Raw genomic sequence first — 22,954 nt, 5'->3', positions numbered from 1 at the left:
CATCTCCTGACTGTCCCTTTTTAAACACAGCCTGTAACTTAACAGTTAGGAGCTGATTGGCCTGTGATAAAGTACCAGGCACTTTATCACTTCTCCTCCCTTATCATTGCTTCATACATTTACCCCTGAATTCCTTCTAAGTGTAACTATCTCTCCGCAAGCTCCGATACTTCTCCCCCTCAATAAAGTACTGACCAATCAGAGCCTGTCATAATTCAAACACAGCTTGTAAAATTGCAGTTACAAGCGGATTGCTATTTTATTTCTATTCATGATTTGAAAAATCTACTTCAGAGCCACATAGGCCATTGATCCAAATTTTAATTTTAACATGTTTGTCTTTTAGAAATACAGGTTTGAATTTAAAATGATAAACAAACATGTTAAAATTAGCATTTGGGTCAATGTTACTATGTGGATCAAGGGTAGATTAATGAAGAAATGAATGCTTCAGTGCATATCTTCCCAAAATGGCGGTAGAGCTATTTTCCCAGCTGAATTAATATTAATTTTGAACTGAAATACAGTTTGTGCCTCAGTGATATCACACATTCCTAGTAAATTCATAGGTATGTGCATATTTAGTGAGCCCACAAGATGTCTACTTCTGTTATGTGTAGGTGCTCTGGATGTCACTGATGATATTACTAAGCACAATTAAAGTATTTGGAAAAGTAAAACTAATTTTGGGTTCATGGCTATAAATGTTATATTTTAATCAGATTGACATGTTTTTTAAAGCATTCTTTTTTTCTCTTCACAGGCGACTGTACAATATTTGCTGCAGTTCGTGACCTAATGGCTAATCTTACACTGCCACCTGGTGGTCGACCCTAAACACTATTTTGCAAAGAGCATGGATTATTTTCTTTTTTTTGCTCAGATAAAAATATTGATCGGACATGGGACAATTTGCCATTTTGATATTTTTGTTTGTAAGAACAATGACACACAAACTGGCAGATATTTTTCAAAGATGCACTTCTTTCACCAGAAATTATATATATAATTGATTAAAAAAAAAAGAAAAGAAAAAAAAAAAAGATATTTGTATAGTGCTGTTGTATAGTGTGTTTTGCTACATCTCCTTTCAAGCTATGATGGAGAATCCCAAAAATCTGCTTGCCAGGAACAGGTTTATTATTCTGTTTTATACCGAATGAATCTGAAATGCCAAACTCTGGTTTTTGTTTCTGTAAATGTGTTCTTCCTGGTGTAACAGATTTGTTTTGTCTTTTTAAAGAATGATTTGTCATTTTTGAATACTGTAAAACTGTGACAGACTTTATAATGAAACCGTATTTTAATATGACTGCTTAAAGTCCTAATACAAATATGTCTTGGGCGTGTTGGGAACATGTCTCCAGGAAAGCAATATTTAATAAATTAGATGAAAAAACAGGCCTGGATATGCGGTGACAAACATGCAACTACTGTTGTTATTGACAAGGAAATAGCCTGTCCGCTTTCCTTTTTTAACCAGGACTACAAGTTTTGTGGTAAAGGGGTGGAAATAACTCATCAATTTAGAGTAGCTTAGAAAAGAGGTTAAGGGGTCGATCCTATTACACTCGAAGGGTGCAAATTGCGGTTCGGGTGCCGTTTTAATGCTGAAAATGGCACCTGAATTAATCACCCCTCGCAGGGCTGAATTTGCTGAAAATTGCTTGCACCCCTGTGGAGGTGAGAGCACTTTTCAGGGAATTCGTCCCACTGTAAAGTGCTGCTGGTGTCATGACTCGCGAATCATCCACACCTTTCGGGTCCTTTAGGATCGACCCCTATGTTTTTAAAAGTGGTTAAGTTTTTGTTAATGTAGGTTAAGGGTGATATCCAATTAGCCTTAGTAAATTGCAGCACTTATTGGGGATTTTGTTTCACTTGCCTCAGATGAGTACCATTTTGAACCCTGTTTTCGTTAATGAAGCAAAAATTTGGACACATCTGTAATGCAGTAAGTCACAAAGAGTACATTTGCTTTCATGCATTTTTCTAGGAATATTTTTTCACAATTCTATTAATCGAATTGCAACATGAATTTTCAACCTCTAAATATGTACTTAACAGTTATGACATAGAACATAAAATATCATTTGATTTTCCAGGGGTTAGGCTTCTCCGCTCCCGTTATATTTTTATTAGTAGGTGGAGAGGAAAGAAGTTAAAAGGTGATAAGTAAACAAAATTCAGAATGTGAAATCAAATACATATTACATTAAATCGCAAAAACTTTCAACTTCCTAAAGAGCAACCTAAGTAAATTAAAGGTAAAGTTATACCCCTTTTACACATACAGCAAAATCCCAGGTCTTTGCACATGAACGCACATCAACCCGGGATTTTGGTATGTCTTAAAGGGTCAACCCGGGTGTTAAAACCCAGGTCTCCGACCCTTCTTTTTACCTGGGTTGAGGACCCGGGTTGACCCTTTCAGACATTAAGAAAAACCCGGGTTTTTCAGCAAATTACTGGGTAGAACTGCTTCACCCGGTTATTTGCTGCTGTAAGTGTGAATGGGTGCAGGCTGCACCCGGGAAAATTACCCAGCAGTCAAAATGCAGGGTAATTTCCGGGTAGTATGTCTAAAAGGGATATTATACAGATGCACAGCATAAGAGAAGTATACAAAATAATATCCAAGAACTTAAATATCTCAGCAAGCAGTGTTGGATGTATTGCGAAGAAATGGAAGCTGTATCATGCATACCATCTATTATACACTGCCTACACAAGGCTGTCCCTCTCGGCATCACTGAAATAAGGAGACATATTAGGTGTATGCAGAGATGCCAACCATCACTTTGAATAAGCTACAGAGTTAATTTGCTGAGAATGGAGTGAATGTGCACCAGACAGTCAGAAGATCTTTGCATGGAACAAGGAAGCCAATACTCTATGGTTGGAGTCTGGAAAAAAAAACATCATAGTGAACCTGCTAAAATGTGGCGTATGCTTTTTTTCCCCCTTAAGCGGAGACGGGCAGGGAGACGCTGCCCAGCCGCCATGATACGGGGATGCGCCTGCGTGTGAGATGCACGTGCGTACCAGTCCCTAGGATCTGGCGGGCACCAGCATTGAATGAGGCCGGCTCCATCTGTATTTAACCCCTTCCAGACATTTGACGTATATATACGTCATGGCCGGGATGTACTTCCCGACACATGACGTATATATACGTCATGACTTTAAACTGTCCCCGCGTCTATAGACGCGGGGACAGAGGGACGATGTCTGCTGTCCCTGACAGCAAACATGTCCCTGCATGCCCAGGGGGGGCTGCGATGCCGCCCCCCCCGTCGGCGATCGCTGTGATTGGCTGTTCAGTGTGAACAGCCATTCACAGCGTTTTCCTGTGTTACCGGCGAATCAGACGCTCGGTAACACAGGTGTCAATCACCGCCGGGCGTCAGGGGGCATGAGGGGGTCATCGGTGACGACGACACCTCACCCCACCTGCCCCCAAGGCTGTGATTGGTCCGTGGGACCCACGGACCAATCACAGCCAAGGCGCGTGATTTAAACTACCGGTGACTGCACTGCAGACGCCATTCCGGTCTGGAATTGCGTGCAGAGCGGTCACCGTGCCAATCTGTCGTGATACATACCTGATCCTTGCCTGAAACTTACCTGATCACCGCTGGTAGCGTGCTGCCAGCAGCTGGATACTTCCAGGATCTTGTGACTTCTGTGTGTGCTGCTGCTGCAGTGTCACAGATCGTGAGAGATAGGGACAGATAGTGACAGAGAGTGATAGAGAGTGCTATATTTTGTGTCTGCTGCACCCCCTTTTGTGCTGATCACTATATCTGAGGTGATCAGCAACTTTTTGGGGGTGCAGAGGTTTTTTTTTATATATATATATCAGTTGCAGCAAAGGTTGTGCTGCCTGTGCAACTGACTGCTGCCCCCCCTTTTGTGCTGATTGTGCTGATTAATTAACTGATCAGCAACTTTTTGGGGGTCCAGGTTTTTATATATATATATATATATATATATATATATATATATATATATATATATATATATATATATATATATATATATAAAAACCTGGACCCCCAAAAAGTTGCTGATCAGTTAATTAATCAGCACAATCAGCACAAAAGGGGGGGCAGCAGTCAGTTGCACAGGCAGCACAACCTTTGCTGCAACTGATATATATATATACCTGTCAGTTGCACCAAAGGTTGTGCTGCGTGTGCAACTGACTGCTGCCCCCCCTGCTGCCCCCCCTTTTGTGCTGGTCAGTTTAAATTAATTAATCAGCAACTTTTTGGGGGTCCAGGGTTTTTTTTTTTATATATATACCCTGTCAGGTTGTGTGTCTGCTGCCCCTCACTGCTAATCACTGTTGCATCACTGCATCACAGATCTGCAGTTTTTTTTTTGGAGTGCAGTGGGGTTTTGTTTTTACACCCACATTGCTTTTGTGGGTGTCCTGTGGCCGCTGAGCGCTGATCAGTGACGTACAATCACTGAACAGCATTTTTGGCACAGGGTTGATATCATTTTTTTTTCTGCAGTTTTTTTTTATTCTTTTTTTTTTTGGAGAGTGCTGTGGAAATTTTTTTTAAATTTTTTTTACACCCACGTTGCTTTTGTGGGTGTCCTGTGGCCGCTGATCAGTGACGTACAATCACTGAACAGCATTTTTGGCACAGGTTGATATCATTTTTTTTCTGCAGTTTTTTTTAAATTGTTTTTTTTTTTTGTTGTTTTTACACCCACGTTGTTTTTGTGGGTGTCCTGTTGCCTTTGAGCGCTGTTCAGTGACGGACGTTACTGACCAACATCTGTGCTCAATTTTTGGCGCAGGACCTTTTTTTTTTTTTTTTTTTTTTAACCCCTTTAATTTTTTTTATTTTTTTTATTGGGATCAAATTCCTGTATAAAGTGTTTTTTTTTTCTGCACTACATACACACTACACACTTCATACCCCCCGTGTTGAAATAAAGTTTGTACCCCCCCTACACTATACACGTGTTGAAACATTACACTTACAGAAACACAAAAATAAAAATGGCATCCCAAATGTCATCCCAGTCATCCAGAAGAATGTATTCAGCGGAGGAGGCATATGCCATGCTTGCCTCTGACTCTGATGCAGCCAGTGATGCAAGCTGGGAATTTGAAGGATTCGCCTTAAGCTCCTCTTCCTCCTCTGCTGATGAGGGACCCCCTCAAAGACTCCCCCGTAGAGCAGGTGAGACCCCCCCCCCCCCCCCAAATGATTGATCCCGTATGGACCCCACCACCAGACAATTTTGAGCCCCAGGTTCCGGAGTTTTTGGCCATCCCAGGAATCCAATTTGATTCCACAGGTCTCAGAGAAATTGACTTTTTCAAATTATTTTTCTCTGATGATTTTTTAAATTTAATGGTGGACCAAACTAATTTATATGCCCAGCAATTTATTGCTCAAAACCCCACGTCATCATTTGCTAGGTGGACCCCTGTAGATGCAGTAGAGATGATGATGTTTTGGGGTCTGGTGTTTCATATGGGCATAGTAAAAAAGCCAGAAATTAGGCAATATTGGAGTACAGATGTTCTGTACAGCACCTCACTTTACCGTATGGCCATGACCCAGACTCGTTTTGTGATAATCCTTAAATTTTTACATTACACCGATAATACACTGTGCCCACCCAGAGATGATCCCACCTTTGACCGGCTATTCAAAGTCAGGCCGGTCATTGATCATTTCAGTGCCAAATTTGCAGAGATGTACATCCCTGAAAAATTTATTTGTATCGACGAGTCCCTTTTACATTTTAAAGGAAGGGTTAAATTCCGCCAGTAAGAGGGCAAGGTATGGCATCAAAATGTATAAGCTGTGTGAAAGCACCTCAGGGTACACCCACAGGTTTAGGGTATATGAAGGGAAGGATTCAAGAATTGAACCGCCAGAATGCCCACCCTCCCTCGTAGGTGTTAGTGGAAAAATTGTCTGGGATTTAGTGCACCCCTTCCTGGATAAAGGTTATCACCTCTATGTGGATAACTTTTACACTAGCATCCCCCTGTTTAAGGCCCTTGGTTCAAGAGGTACAGCAGCTTGCGGTACTGTGCGTAAGAACCAAAGAGGCCTCCCAAAAACGCACATTGCCCAAGTAATGAGAAGGGGTGAAAGCAGGGGAATATGCACCGAAAATATGTTGTTGGTCAAATATAAGGACAAGAGGGATGTCCTTATACTGACAACAATTCATGGAGACAGTACCACCTCCATCTCTGTACGAGGTACCAGTACCCACACCTCAAAACCAAATTGTATCCTAGATTACAATAGGTACATGGGCGGAGTGGATCTTTCAGATCAGGTACTGAAGCCGTACAGTGCCCTGCGGAAAACAAAAATCTGGTACAAGAAGCTGGCCGTGTATATCATCCAGATGGCACTGTATAACGCTTACGTGCTATTCCGTTGTACCAGCCAGAGGGGGACATTTATGCACTTTCAAGAGGAAGTCATAAAGGGCCTAATATTTGGGAACCAGCAGGCAGAGGGCCCCAGTACTTCTAGTACTGGCCCCCGTATTGTACCAGGGCAGCATTTTCCTAACGAAATCCCCTCCACTGCAAGAAAGGGCAGGACACAAAAAAGGTGCAAAGTTTGCTATAAAAAGGGAATAAGAAAGGATACTATTTTCCACTGTGAAACTTGCCCCGACAAACCCGACCTATGTATAAAGGAGTGTTTTAAAATATACCACACAGCTATGGATTATTAGGTTCATCATTTCACCGTGCTTCGGGGGTCTTGCTAATGCGACATAGCACCCACCATTCATTCCACCAGAATCTGAGCTGCAAAATCCAAATATCACTCCTTCCCTTCTGAGTCCTGCCACTTTTTGGTCACACATGAGGCATTGCCATACTCGGGAGAAATTGGGGCACAGATTTTGGGGTGCTTTTTCTCCTTCATACCTTCTGAAAATGAAAAATTTTGAGCCAGAACTGCATTTTTGTGTAAAAAAATGTAATTTTTCATTTTCACTGCCCAGTTGTATCAAAATTGGTGAAACCCCTGGGGGTTTGAAATGTACACTATACCCCTAGATGAATTCCCTGAGGGGTGTAGTTTGCAAAATGGGGTCACTTGTGGGGGGGTTCCACTGTATTGGTGCTTTGGGGGTCTTGCTAATGCGACATAGCACCCACCAACATTCCACCAGAATCTGTGCTGCAAAATCCAAATATCACTCCTTCCCTTCTGAGTCCTGCCACTTTTTGGTCACACATGAGGCATTGCCGTACTCGGGAGAAATTGGGGCACAGATTTTGGGGTGCTTTGTCTCCTTCCTTCCTTGGGAAAATGAAAAATTTTGAGCCAGAACTGCATTTTTTGTGTAAAAAATTTAAATTTTCATTTTCACTGCCCAGTTGTACCACAATTGGTGAAACCCCTGGGGGTTTGAAATGTACACTATACCCCTAGATGAATTCCCTGAGGGGTGTAGTTTGCAAAATGGGGTCACTTGTGGGGGGGTTCCACTGTATTGGTGCTTTGGGGGTCTTGCTAATGCGACATAGCACCCACCAACATTCCACCAGAATCTGAGCTGCAAAATCCAAAAATCACTCCTTCCCTTCTGAGTCCTGCCATGCACCCAAATGGTATTTTTTGGTCACATGTAAGGCATTGCCGTACTCGGGAGAAATTGGGGCACAGATTTTGGGGTGCTTTGTCTCCTTCATTCCTTGTGAAAATGAAAAATTTTGAGCCAGAACTGCATTTTTGTGTAAAAAATGTAATTTTTCATTTGCACAGCCCAGTTGTATCAAAATTGGTGAAACCCCTGGGGGTTTGAAATGTACACTATACCCCTAGATGAATTCCCTGAGGGGTGTAGTTTGCAAAATGGGGTCACTTGTGGGGGGGTTCCACTGTATTGGTGCTTGGGGGGTCTTGCTAATGCGACATAGCACCCACCAACATTCCACCAGAATCTGAGCTGCAAAATCCAAAAATCACTCCTTCCCTTCTGAGTCCTGCCATGCACCCAAATGGTATTTTTTGGTCACATGTGAGGCATTGCCGTACTCGGGAGAAATTGGGGCACAGATTTTGGGGTGCTTTTTCTCCTTCATACCTTCTGAAAATGAAAAATTTTGAGCCAGAACTGCATTTTTGTGTAAAAAAATGTAATTTTTCATTTTCACTGCCCAGTTGTATCAAAATTGGTGAAACCCCTGGGGGTTTGAAATGTACACTATACCCCTAGATGAATTCCCTGAGGGGTGTAGTTTGCAAAATGGGGTCACTTGTGGGGGGGTTCCACTGTATTGGTGCTTGGGGGGTCTTGCTAATGCGACATAGCACCCACCAACATTCCACCAGAATCTGAGCTGCAAAATCCAAAAATCACTCCTTCCCTTCTGAGTCCTGCCATGCACCCAAATGGTATTTTTTGGTCACATGTGAGGCATTGCCGTACTCGGGAGAAATTGGGGCACAGATTTTGGGGTGCTTTGTCTCCTTCATTCCTTGTGAAAATGAAAGATTTTGAGCCAGAACTGCATTTTTGTGTAAAAAATGTAATTTTTCATTTGCACAGCCCAGTTGTATCAAAATTGGTGAAACCCCTGGGGGTTTGAAATGTACACTATACCCCTAGATGAATTCCCTGAGGGGTGTAGTTTGCAAAATGGGGTCACTTGTGGGGGGGGTTCCACTGTATTGGTGCTTGGGGGGTCTTGCTAATGCGACATAGCACCCACCAACATTCCACCAGAATCTGAGCTGCAAAATCCAAAAATCACTCCTTCCCTTCTGAGTCCTGCCATGCACCCAAATGGTATTTTTTGGTCACATGTGAGGCATTGCCGTACTCGGGAGAAATTGGGGCACAGATTTTGGGGTGCTTTTTCTCCTTCATACCTTCTGAAAATGAAAAATTTTGAGCCAGAACTGCATTTTTGTGTAAAAAAAATGTAATTTTTCATTTTCACTGCCCAGTTGTATCAAAACTGGTGAAACCCCTGGGGGTTTGAAATGTACACTATACCCCTAGATGAATTCCCTGAGGGGTGTAGTTTGCAAAATGGGGTCACTTGTGGGGGGGTTCCACTGTATTGGTGCTTGGGGGGTCTTGCTAATGCGACATAGCACCCACCAACATTCCACCAGAATCTGAGCTGCAAAATCCAAAAATCACTCCTTCCCTTCTGAGTCCTGCCATGCACCCAAATGGTATTTTTTGGTCACATGTGAGGCATTGCCGTACTCGGGAGAAATTGGGGCACAGATTTTGGGGTGCTTTTTCTCCTTCATACCTTCTGAAAATGAAAAATTTTGAGCCAGAACTGCATTTTTGTGTAAAAAAATGTAATTTTTCATTTTCACTGCCCAGTTGTATCAAAATTGGTGAAACCCCTGGGGGTTTGAAATGTACACTATACCCCTAGATGAATTTCCTGAGGGGTGTAGTTTGCAAAATGGGGTCACTTGTGGGGGGGTTCCACTGTATTGGTGCTTGGGGGGTCTTGCTAATGCGACATAGCACCCACCAACATTCCACCAGAATCTGAGCTGCAAAATCCAAAAATCACTCCTTCCCTTCTGAGTCCTGCCATGCACCCAAATGGTATTTTTTGGTCACATGTGAGGCATTGCTGTACTCGGGAGAAATTGGGGCACAGATTTTGGGGTGCTTTGTCTCCTTCATTCCTTGTGAAAATGAAAAATTTTGAGCCAGAACTGCATTTTTGTGTAAAAAATTTAATTTTTCATTTTCACTGCCCAGTTGTACCACAATTGGTGAAACCCCTGGGGGTTTGACATGTACACCATACCCCTAGATGAATTCCCTGAGGGGTGTAGTTTGCAAAATGGGGTCACTTGTGGGGGGGTTCCTAACTTTTAGCATCTTATGGTGCCTAGAATCCTACATGGTGCCTAAAAAATAATCTCATAAAAAGGAGGCTCCAAAAAATTTCACCTACACTTTGTTTTAATTCCTGTGAAACACCTAAAGGGTTAACAAACTTCCAAAATGCTGTTTTGAATACTGTGAGGGGTGCAGTTTTTGAAATGGCATCATTTATGGGGGTGTCTCACATACAAGTCCCTCAAAGTCACATCGGAACTGAACTGGTCCCTAAAAAAATCAGTGTTTGAAATTTTCTTGAAAATTTGAGAATTTGCTATTCATATTGTAAGCCTCCTAGTGTCCAAAAAAATTAAAAGGAAGTTGAAATAATGATGGAAACATAAAGTAGACATATGGTCTATGTTAGTTATTAACTATTTTGAGTGGTATGATTATTTGTCTCACAAGCAGAAAATTTAACATTTTGCAAATTGCTAAATTTTCCATTTTTTTACGACATTTTGGTATTTTTCACAAAAAAACACAGACTGTATCGACCCAAATTTACCACTAATTTGAAGTACAATGTGTCACGAGAAAACAATCTAAAAATCACTGGGATAAGTAAAAGCAAAAAAAAGTTATCCCCACTTAAGTGATACATGTCAGATTTGAAAAAAAGGGCTCTGTCAGGAAGGCAAAAACTGGCTGTGTCAGGAAGGGGTTAAATAACATAAAGTAGTTACTGTAGAGCTGAATTCCCTCATTCTGACCATCTTATGGAAGTCAGGTATGAACAGTGGAAAACGCCAGGAAAAAAGTTTCCTATACCTTAAAGGATTTACTCCAAATACCCGTTACCATTGGATGATTGTAAAACATGGGAAAACTTACCACCAGTGGATTCCCATGTACAGTAACATGTTTGGTAAAGCTTTCCATTTTTACCAGTAACATCCAGTGCCTCTTAAGGACGTAACTAAATATCCATTCTAGTCTCACTGGAACAGTTAACAGGCCCGCCATTGTGGCCTCCTGGGCAGCAAGGGCAATTGAGGCTTGGGTTAAAGTTTTTGAGGAAGAATTACCTCAAGAGGCTTTGGAGGACTGCAGAAATTGGATTTAATAACATTAAACAAGCTGCGACCTATGTAGGTGAAGCCGTGAAGGATACAGGTCTCTTAGCAGCTAAAGCTTCAGCAACCTCAGTTCTAACCCGGTGCATGCTTTAGCTAAGATCCTGGAAAGTATATATGGAATCCAAACATGCTTTAGAAGTACCGTCTTTTTCAGGGGAAGTTCTTTTAGGAGAAGAGCTGGATAAAACATTAGCATCCTTGATCGACTGGTTTGCACCTAGTGGCATCCGCACCACGACCAAAATGGCCTTCCTTTCATGCCCCAGGAAAAATTAAGCAGTTTTTTTTTTTACCAGGCAGACAGGTTCCTCAAAAACCATTAAGCCCAAACCTAAACAACCTTGGGCTACTAGCCAGCCCCCTGTTAAGTCAGACAAACATGTAGTCTGATGGCCATCTTTGCACAGGAATAGCTCAGGACCACTTCTGATGCCTGGGTAAATGAGGTGGTGACCTATGGATATGTGGTGTCCTTAAAAAGACGGCCACCACAACAGTTTTTTTTCCTATGAGCCAAAACATTCACACAAGGCAGATAGTGGAATCCCTACTCCTATCGCGATTTATTGTTCCAGTACCTCCACAGCAAAAAGGACAATGTTATTACTCAACCCTATTTTTGGTACCCAAACTAAATGGAACAAACAGACCCATTCTAAACCTCTAGGCCCTCAACAAGTTTGTGAAGGTACCCAAATTTTGCATGGACACATTGCGAACCATTGTGTTAACAATGGAGCCGGGGGATTACATGGTGTCACTAGACATTCAAGATGTCTCCGGTCTTGGACATTGTCTCTCACCCCAGTGGTAAGAGAATCTAAGGCATGGTAGTTAGATGAGACTCCTCTCATTGTGGGATGTCCTTTTTGGATCCCACAATGGGTACTTCTCACTACAGACGCCAGTCTGCGAGGCTGGTGCGCTGTAGTCATATTTCAGTGCTTACAGGGAAAGTGGACTCATGCAGAGTCCAGCCTATCCATCAATGTCTTGAAGCTGAGAGCAGTATTCAATGCTCTACAGATGGCTCAGGGTCTACTACAAGGCAGACCTGTCCAAGTCCAGTCAGACATGCAACAACAGTCGTGTATATTAATTGCAGGGCAGTACCAAAAGTGTAAAATATAAGTCAAAGAGAACCTGAGAAATATGACTGTGAAGTGCAATTAACAGGTTGGATGTGGACTGCTGCTTTGAAGTTGGATATCTCCAGTTCCCCAGGGCAGATTTTCAAAATTCTGGTATCCCTGGAAAAAGGGGTTCCTCGGCTATCAGCATAGGGCCCTTATACACCTGGGGCCCCTGGGCAAGTGCCCATTAAGCCCATACAAATAGACAGCCCTGCTTCCGGTCCAAGGGGCCACCTTCGGACCATAAGTTAGAGGTAACCTTAAAATATATTTCTTCTACGATCCCCATGGCGGCCAAGACCTTGGGATTTCATCCCTCTCCCCTTTAGTTAGGTTGTTTTTCAGGACCTCCCCCCTCTGGTATAAAGCTCAGCTCCTTCTTTTCCGCTGTCTTTTTTTCCTGTCTCCTAGTTTGTAGTTAGAGCTAAGCAGAGCAGGTTGTTTTATTTGAGAGCTTACCTTGTCAATACAGAGATCACTTTGGGGGAAACGGCAGCATGGGAGCGTGACCTATGGAGGGTTCCTGCCCATGGAGGGTATACCCGGCAAAGTTATCTGATCCTCCCGTGGTAAAAGTAAGGAACTCTGGTATATGGGTAAGTCTCCGCTTTAGTCCAGGCAGCGTGTTCCGGACTTCCGGGATACACGCTTAGACTACAAGTCCCAAAAGGCTCGGCGCCAAAGACCGCAACTTCCGGGGAGCGGTAAAATGCTGACCACATTCAGTGGTATTCATGGACTACAGAGACCAGAATCCTTTGCGGTATGACTCTTCCGGTCCACACTGCACGCGGAAGCGGCATTTTTAACCGTGTGTGTGTGTGTGTGTGTGTGTGTGTGTGTGTGTGTGTGTGTGTATGTATGTATGTATGTATATGTATGTGTGTGTATATATGTGTGTGTGTGTGTGTGTGTGTGTGTGTGTGTGTGTGTGTGTGTGTGTGTGTGTATATATATATTTATGTATATATGTGTGTGTGTATATATATATATATATATATATATATATATATATATATATATGCATGCACTCACTGGCGCTGTACTGTTAGGTAAGTTTGTCTGGAGAGTGACTGCTGTACTAAGAAACTTATAAGACTAACTAAGGTATGAATTTTTCCTATGGGAATGTGAATGTTGATTGCAAAGCATCAATCTGAAATTGCAAACATATTCTGACTTCAGGTGCTGTGTTGCATTACGCATCTGCCTTCCCCTCATAGATCAGATAGTGCCTCTGTGAGGTAAGCTCTATAAAAGTTTTTGATATAGGCAGTGTTTATTTTTATTTTTTATTTAGAAAGGTTAGTGACAGGATTATGATTTTATTCCTTATTGTGCCTGCCAATCCAGCTGCTCCTAAAAAGAAACCAGCAAAAAAGAAAAATATCAACAGAAATTGCATGTGATAAAATATTTTCTGGACATCAGGATAAAACCTTATGTCAAGGATGTGATGAAACTCCTGTCCCTATGCCAGATCAGTCTAAAATTCTTGTAGATTTGATGGATTGGATGAAAAGGTCATTTGTATCCAAAGAAGAATTCTTTGAATTTCAAGGAAACAAAAGATCTATAGATCAGGCTGGGTTCATCAGAAGAAATGGTAGAAGAGGGGGTATCATCAGAAGAAGGAGATATTAAAGAGGAAATCAGAGGTTTTAGCTTTAAAAAAAGTTGATAGATCATGACGGGTTCACGGGTGCCATTGTACTTTAACTCAGCAGTGGTGAAGGTACTGCCTAAACCAGGAAAAGATAAGGAAGATCCAGGTGCTTATAGACCAATTTCACTACTTAACGTAGATTATAAGTTGCTAACCAAAATCATAGCAGAAAGGATGAAGTATATATTGCCAAATGTAATTGACCCAGACCAGACGGGGTTTATCTGGGGCAGGCACTCAGTAGTAAACGTCCGCAAAGTCCTGGCGGTGATCCAGAATGCGAGGAACAAGAGCGACCCAGGGGACCAGGCAATATTATCATTAGACGCAGAAAAGGCATTTGACCTGGTCACCTGGGATCACTTATTTGAGTGCCTGTCCAGATACGGTTTCCCCCCTCTATTTATAGATATGCTTAAAAATTTATATTGGCACCCGCGGACCCAGGTAGCTTGCAATGGCTACATTTCTAACCCATTTGAGATACAGAGGGGAACTAGGCAGGGGTGCCCCCTGTCCCCCTTGCTATTTGCACTGGCACTGGAACCACTGGCGGTGGCGCTACGGGCCAGCCAGGTCTACAAAGGGATTAAAATAGGAGACACAACAATGAAGATATGTCTTTTTGCTGATGATATGCTTTTGTTTGTTTCAGACCTGGAGATATCCATGCCAGCAATACTAGACATTATCGCATCATTCGGGTCATTCGCGGGGTATAGGGTCAACGTAAGTAAGTCCGAGATCCTTAGGTTAAGCGGCCAGGAGACACCCCAGGGGAGATCCCCTGTGATTGATAGTTTTAAATCCACTAGGGACTGTATCAAATACTTGGGAATTAATGTAACAGGAGACCTGGCTAATTTATATCGTGAGAATTATACCCCAATAATTATTAAAGTCATTAACATACTAGAAAACTGGAAAAATCTTCCTCTATCCCTGATGGGCAGAGCAGCAGCTCTACAATCAATAATATTTCCCAAAATATCATATTATATACAAATGCTACCCATTAGAATAACAAAGAAAGATATAGCCAAACTTAATGCCAGCTTCTTTAAATTTCTGTGGCAAGGGAAGAAACCACGTATAGCTCGCTACAAAACTTATATAAAAAAGGCAGAGGGAGGGTTGGGAATCCCCAATATTATGGCGTATTCACAGGCGGTGTTTTTTAGGTATATTTTAGATTGGCTGCATAATGGACATTCCTATACACATAATGCATTAGAAAGAGAATTGGTGGCCCCCTACTCATTAGCCGCACTGTTACACATGCAGAGAAAAGAAATCCCAATAGGAATCCTCAAGAATATAATATTTGAAGACACATTTTGGACATGGGTACAGGTGAATAAGAGATTAGGTAGACACCACACAGTCACCAGATTCATACCTTTGATAGGTAACCCGGCTTTCCCAGCGGGTCTGGCTTCTTCAGGATATCAAAGATGGAGAGACAAGGGCATTTTATCAATAAAGGATGTGTTCGACCCAGGGGGAAATTTGTTGACATTCCAAGCGATTAAGGACAAATATGAGATACCCTATAGCGACATGTTTATGTATTTCCAAGTGAGGCATTATGTACAATCACTACCAGCCCCTATGAAGGACTCAGAATCACCAGACATACTAAAACCAATATTCATACTCAGCACCACAGGCCCCTTTAGACTAAGATATATTTATACGGACCTCCTACCATCCCAACCAGAAAAAATCTGGACTGAGGCTATAACACAATGGAGCAAAGACATATCTGACACATTAGAGGTTAAAACCTTTCTTAAACCTATGGAGAAAATATTGAAAACACTTTGCTCAGCCCAGATGCAGGAGGTCCATATAAAAACCCTACATAGGGCATATATATCTCAAGCACAACGGAAATATTTTGTACCGGGGGAGTCGGGAAGGTGTTTAAAATGTAAAGGCCTAAGGGCTGACTTCTTTCATAGCATGTGGGACTGTGGACGCATAAGGAAATTTTGGGACAAGGTAATGGGGTTCATAAATACTGTATGTCAACTAAAACTATCTAAAGATCCTTTGGCTATGCTGTGTGCTAACTTTGTCAATTGGAATCTTCAGGGGCGGAAGACAGCATTGACTCCTTTTCTCACCATTGTGGTAACAGTGGCAAAGAAAACAATACTGAGAAATTGGACGGTGCCATCCCCTCCATTCCTACACCAAGTTCGAATAACGTTGTTAAATCTGCTCCACCTAGATAGACGCTCCACAGTCCCGCATGTAGAACAGGGAGTGAAAAAATTCATGCATAAGTGGGGGGTGTTTATAGACTCACTGGACATAGACACGAAAAAACAAATCTATTCGCTATATGAAGGGACCACATGGTACCTAACCAGATCACTCAGTACTTCATAGTTGGTAACCGAGACCTGAGGGGGGGGGAGGGGGGAGGGGGAGGTAGGATAATTTAGTTTAGATTAAAGTTGGGGGGTGTTAAATTTGTAGTATGTAAAGTAAATGCAGGAAACACAAAATTGAGCACAAAGATTGTAATTGAATATACAGAGCCTTTATTATTGCAAATTTGATGTACTGTGTGATGTACACAAAACAATTCTCTGTACAAATGCATCCTGTGAATTATTGTATTTTTGTTCTTTTGCAAAAATAAAAGAAAAATGTTTTTCAAAAAAAAAAAAAAAAGTTGATAGTATACTTAAAGATATATATAAGACCATGAAGTTTAAAGATCCAGTACCCACTGAAGAAGAGAATATATTATTCGAAGATAGGTCAAAAAAAGGTCGTTACTTCCTTGTTCATAAAGTAATGAAGGATATGATATCTAAAGAATGGTCTGCCATTGATTAAAAAAAAAAAAACAACGAAAACTATCTAGAATTGATAGAATGTATCCAATCACTGATGGAATGTTTTGAACTGGTGTTCTCTACCTAAAGTTGATGCGGCAGTAGCAGAGATAACCTCACGGACTAGGTTACCAGTTGAAGATGGAGCATCGTTTAAAGACCACATGGATAGGAGGATGGAAGGGGCATTGAGAAAGCTTCACTTTTCTTTAGCGGTATCACTAAAGGCGGGAGTATTGGTGGCATCGGTCTCTAGAGCTCTGAGACTTTGGGGCACAAATTTACACACTGATATAGAAGAGAAAATTTCTAAGCAGTACTTATTAAAAAAAATCTAGAAACCATGCAGAAGGCTATTGAGTTCATCTGTGAGGCCTCCCTTGATGTAGTTTAATTTACAGGCAAGATCCATGGCTGCCAGAGTCTTTACTGGAAGAGCGTTATATCTGATTTCATGGTCAGCTGATGCACACTCAAAGAACAGATTGGTAGCCCTGCCATTTGAAGGAACACATTTGTTTGGATCAAAACTGGATGCATTAATACACAGAATTACAGGTGGAAAGTCTCTGAAATTACCTTAAGAAAGAAAGAATAAATTCCCTTTTCAGTCATCATCAAGACAACAGTATAGGGATGCAAGGAGTTATAGACCTGGCAGACCTTGCAATCAAAGAGGACCCTTTCAGAATTCCAGGCAGTCCTTTCGACGGGATGCAGTTACAATCCCAGCGGTCGGGATCCCGGCGTGCGGAATCCCGACCGCCGAAATGCCGACACATTCTCCCTCTGTGGGTGTCCACGACACCCTTGGAGGGAGAATAAATTAGTGTGCCGAGCGTAGCGAGGCACCGGGCCCGCTGCGTGGCGAGCGCAGCGAGCCTGCAAGGGGGGACGATCCACGTCCCCCCCTTGTCTGCATTCCGGCGTCGGGATTCTGAACGCCGGGATTCAATACTGAATCCCTTTTGACAACCAGCCAGAAGAGGCTTTAAACAATGATGATCACAGTATACCTTCTGTGGGGGCCCGTCTGTTACAGTTTGCAGATCTGTGGGAGAAACTGATTCAGGACAGATGGGTGTTAAAGATCGTCAGAGAAGGGTATGAAATAGAGTTTCTCAGAAGACCAACCAAAATTTATTTTGGGAATCAAAAAGACTAACATCTTCTACAGCACATGTCTTCAACCTGTGGCCCTCCAGATGTTGTAAAACTACATGTCCCAGCATGCCCTGACAGTTTTGTCATGCTCTTATAGGAAAAAATGTGGCAATGCATGTTGGAACATGTAGTTTCCCAACATCTGGAGGGCCACAGGTTGAAGACCCATGTTCTACAGAATAGATGGAAATGAAAAAAATAAATAAACCAACTGAGGTCTTCCGGTGGGTGGGCCAACTAGAGTGGCCGCATTTTAGCTCAGCTCCGTGGCTTCGTTCCCTAATTCATCCATAACGGAAATATTCAACCACCAACTTGACAAAAATAGAGCTACAACTGCTCCTTACCACCCAGGGAGCAGTTTGCTTTGCCACGCAAGCTGAAAAACCCCATCTTAGACCCCGGAGTCCGGCCTGCAGCGTGCGCAGGCCTGCATGAACGCCAGCACCGACATCGACTTCGGCGTTGGCGCGAACGGCGAGTGGAGAGGGAGCCGATAACGGAACGACCCGCTCACTGTATGCGGGTCCCCGGGAGAGGAGAACTACACTGTTTGATCACCGACTGCTCCAAAAACCCGGTAAGGCCTCCCCACGTGCTCCCACTGCCCAGTGTTGGGCTCTGCACCCGCCAGACACCCCACAGACGCTAGGTGCGCAGAAGCCACCTACCCGACAGTATAGACATAACAGCCGCACTCCTAACCCATACTACTCACCGGCGGGGTGCGGACTGGCAGGACTTTCTCCACCCTAAGCACCTCCGTGCGTGACGGGAGTCGGCACAGAAACACTGCCCCATAGGCGTCCTGCTGCCCTGTGTCCGGTCTCTCATCTGCCGGACACCGCGCGAGTTTCCCTGCTCCTAGCACCTCCAGAGACGCTGCTCCCTCGGTGACGTGGGGATCCAGATTTAAACCACACAACATCACTAGCTGGTGGATTCTGCAGCTCAGGTGCCCTTGCACTGCCATTTGTGGACAGCTTACGCCCGTTGCCACTTTATGGGCTGAATTAAGCAGCATATTAGTTGGGCTTAAAGGGAAATACTATCCCTCCTCAATAGTAGCTAAAGTCTGCTGCCCCAGCCCAGATCCCCCCCACCCCCCAAGACAAGTTGAACAGTGCTGCCGGGACTTCATCTCTTTACCACCGCTGCCTCGCTGTGACTCGCGACAGGCTGCCTCTCTGTGGTCGCCCCCAATACATACAAAGGTCTGGTGATTTATCAGGCTACAAACATTCCTCATAGTCCTGGACACCGGGACCATTAATCAGACCGGCTTAAGGACCCTGACACATCATCTGGACAGATCCAGCCCTCTGGAGCATCAGGACAGGGGGGTGTGAGTATAGGGGTGGTTGCAGTGCCTTCTGTACCCCCCACCTTTCCAAACTCACTGCATTTTATCATAGGGGAAGAGTGAGTCTGCTCGCTCTAGTCCAGCTGTTGAATTGAAGCTATTGGCTGGTTGGAAACTTTGCAATTGACTGTTCAGAATCATCATTCCTACTATATATGAAGGCTTGCTCCTAGCCATAATACTTGAGATTCTCATTGTAAGCATACAGCTAATTCATTAGATTAGTTTTACAAGGTTATACCACCACCTACTGGTCACTTATACACCTCATCTGAGAACAACTCTACACTCTTAATATTGAAACACTATACTGCATCTGGTTAACTTATGGTGCGTCATATGTGATATATTACTGATAACATATCTTGTGTTCCCTCTTACTGTTCGCATCCCCCTCCCCCTACCCCCCCCCTTTTTTTATTTTGTTTTTATTTTGTTTTCTCTTTCATATTCTGATGTTGAATTTGGAATTATAATACCTTCATGATGTGATAAATACGTTAGCGGGTACTGATGTACATCTAATTTAAGGATTACTCACTTTTAAATAGCTATTACAAAATCTAAAGGGGTCGAGTAAGACACTAACTTCTCACACTAATATCGTCCATCTTGGTATGGACAGATTTCTTGAAAGGCCTACCTCATCTCACGATAATATGCCTTCCTCAAGCGCAAAATCTGCAAGCTCCAAAAAAAACCTCCGCCAATAAATCAATGGCTGGAAACTTCTCCTCATCCCCCCCATCGCATTGAATAGGCAATATACCACGTCATTTGATGTATCCACGGTCGCAGGCTTTCCCACCCCAGCCGAGACTGCAAAAGAAGTAATACATTTTTTAATGCCCTTAATGGACAAAAAATTCGAGAACTTACAGGTGAGGCTGGATGCCTGCCTGGCTAGAATAGACTCAAACACTTCTAGAATTAACACCTTAGAGCAAAGAACAAGTGACTCCGAGGACACACTCCACACTCTCCAACAAGAGTTAGACTCTAAATCGCAAATAATACAATCTATGGCAGAGAAGTTAGACTCACTGGAGAATCACAATAGACGAAGTAACCTTCATTTTATTGGTATCCCAGAAGCGATCAGCGACGCCCAACTACAAAGATACGTTGGGGTGTTGATCCCAAAAGCCCTGGGTCTACTTGATTCAGATACCCCAATACCAATAGAAAGAGTCCATAGACTTGGCGCCATTCGTAGGGAAAGGGACACCCGTTCTAGGCCAACAATAGCCAAATTTCTCGATTACAGGGATAAGGAAAAAATCCTAAGAGCATACCGCTCTCTCCCTGAACTCAAAATCGATGACCAACGTATCATGGTGTTTCAGGATTTTTCTGCCTATAAAATACTTGTTGACAAACAGATTAAATTTGCTTTACTCTACCCCGCTAAATTAAGGGTCATGGAAAATGGCAAACCACGTTTCTTTGAGGACCCCCAGACAGCAAAAAATTACTTCTCAAGGAGTAATCCACCTTCTCCGGCGAGATCCAATGCTAGCTCTAGAGATTAAATCTAGGTAATTTCCTTACATCTAATATGCCACACGGCTTTATAATGACCTTCGATATACTCCACCCTCTTCAGGTCCTAGGTGTGGCTTCCATATTTATCGCCTAACTATGTATGTTGTTTTATAGTATTATTGGATATAATGTCACTATTTGGTACATCAGTGCCTTCTCTTTATGTAACAATGTTATTCTCATGTTTCTCCCATTTATCTATGTTTATGTTATTGAATGTTCAGTTATTGATAACGTCTCGGAGCATCCTCTGTGCCACCATAGAGGATCCTCAGATTTATTTAGTGGGCCAGTTTGAAGACCCACCTTTTTTCTTTTATGTTTTTGGAAAACATGCTATCTCACCTTACACTGCTGAAAATGATACCACACTGTCATGCACATTTCGACCTTGTAGAACTGTAAGACTTGTAGGGCACAGAGGGTTGACGGCTCGAGAGGCCCTATCGCGCACTATTGCAAATATGGCTCTGCCGCCGCCACGTCGGGGGGATCTGGGCCCTCCCTACCCACACAGAATAGATGTCAGTACATAATATATCTACACCCAATCAAATAAACCCACCACCAGCCTCATTATCTGTAATGTCATGGAACGTGGGGGGCCTGAACACCCCAATTAAACGGAAAAAGGTTCTTATGCATATCAAGAAGCAGCATTCAGCAATCACTTTCCTACAGGAAACACACTGGAAGTCAGGGGATAATAGCACGCTTCGAGCCCCCTGGATAGCAGAATGTCTTCAGGCATCACATACGTCCAAATCCAGAGGAGTGGCAATAATATTCCATAAGAACCTCAGATATAACATTTTAGATACAATGGCTGACCCCGAGGGAAGATATTTAATTGTTGATCTGGTAATCGAAGAATCCAAATTTACTTTAGTAAACTTGTATGCACCTAATAATTCAACAGGTGACTTTATACGCACCATATCTTCCTTACTGGCCAAAAGAACCAACTTCCCCCTAGTGGTCGGCAGAGACTTCAACACAGTAGACGACCCCCTCTTAGATAAACCAAACCCAGTCCTGCGCCCCTCCTCCCCGTGCTGGAAATACATCCAAGAATTTAAAAACACATTACAACTCAATGATCCCTGGAGACTCCTAAATCCCACAGATAGGTCTTACACACACCTCTCCAGAGCTCACAGATCCACATCGAGGATAGATTATTTCCTCATATCCCATTCCTTACTAAATAAACTGGAAAAAGTTGATATAGGAAACATCATTATTTCAGACCATGCCCCTATATTTCTAAAAATAACCTCAGACTTAATGCGGACCTCTGCTAGCTTTTGTCGCTTCCCAGACTTCTTATACTCTTCCCAGGATTTAAAAAAATACCTGATTCAATCCTGGGCAAACTATATGGATGACAACATTGAACACTGGGACAACCCAGTGCTGTTCTGGGAGGCGTCAAAGGCAGTAATGAGAGGGCATATCATAAACTACACGACACGGACTCGTAAAGAATCAACACTAAAATACAAATCCCTTTACTCTGCAGTCACAAGGAGCTTCGCAACATATAATACTACTCCCTCTGAGGATAACCTCAACTTATATCTCCAGGACAAACAGCTTCTGGAATCATTCCTGACATCCCAGGCACAGCTCCGCCTGGATTACACTAAAAACTACTATTACAGATGGGGCAATAGAACAGGGAAACTAGGCACCGTTAACACAATAACAACCTTAAATGGCTGCCTAGCTGAGCTCCAGGAGTGGATGAGTGCCAGTTGGCTGAGACTGAACCCAGATAAAACAGAAGTCCTGATGATAAATCACAGGACAAGACGGCAGCATAGCCAACTGACAGGTCTTAAGCTGGGGGGCACAGCACTAAAAAACTCTGATCATGTGCGGAATCTTGGTGTTGTCCTGGATAATGGCCTGACACTTAAACATCAGGTGTCAGCCACAATCAAATCCTCATTCTTTCATCTGAGAAACATAGCCAGAATCAAGCATTTAATTCCCTCAGAAGACCTTCCTAAAGTCATACATGCATTTATATCATCACGACTAGACTACTGCAATGCTCTCTACCTGGGTCTTCCAGCAAAAGAATTGCACCGCTTGCAGCTGGTACAAAATGCAGCCGCCAGACTATTAACTAACCAGCCCCGCTCCTGCCACATAACTCCCATTCTCTACGCCCTTCACTGGCTACCTGTAAAATGGCGAATCGTTTTCAAGATTGGCTTACTCACTTTCAAGGCCCTACATGACCAGGGCCCAAGGTACCTGCAACA

The 22,954-nt window shown here is 42.9% G+C and overlaps 1 protein-coding gene and 1 long non-coding RNA gene across 3 annotated transcripts in view; both read left to right on the top strand.

Moving 5' to 3' along the window:
* MED14 (mediator complex subunit 14) overlaps nt 1-1,401 on the top strand; it is a 61,961-nt gene extending 60,560 nt beyond the window's left edge. For both annotated transcript variants that reach the window (XM_083172632.1, XM_083172631.1), the window contains one exon: nt 764-1,401. In XM_083172632.1, the coding sequence (XP_083028758.1) occupies nt 764-837 (74 nt within the window). In that variant the 3' untranslated portion in view covers nt 838-1,401. The remainder of the gene's footprint in view (nt 1-763) is intronic.
* The window catches only part of LOC146058802 (uncharacterized), a 780,737-nt gene that overhangs the window by 95,403 nt on the left and 662,380 nt on the right, over nt 1-22,954 (top strand). The window lies entirely within an intron of this gene.

This window comes from Crinia signifera, chromosome 2 (genome assembly GCF_055691185.1).
Source record: "Crinia signifera chromosome 2, ASM5569118v1, whole genome shotgun sequence".
NCBI lineage: Eukaryota > Metazoa > Chordata > Amphibia > Anura > Myobatrachidae > Crinia > Crinia signifera.
This window is presented reverse-complemented; position numbering and strand designations above follow the sequence as displayed.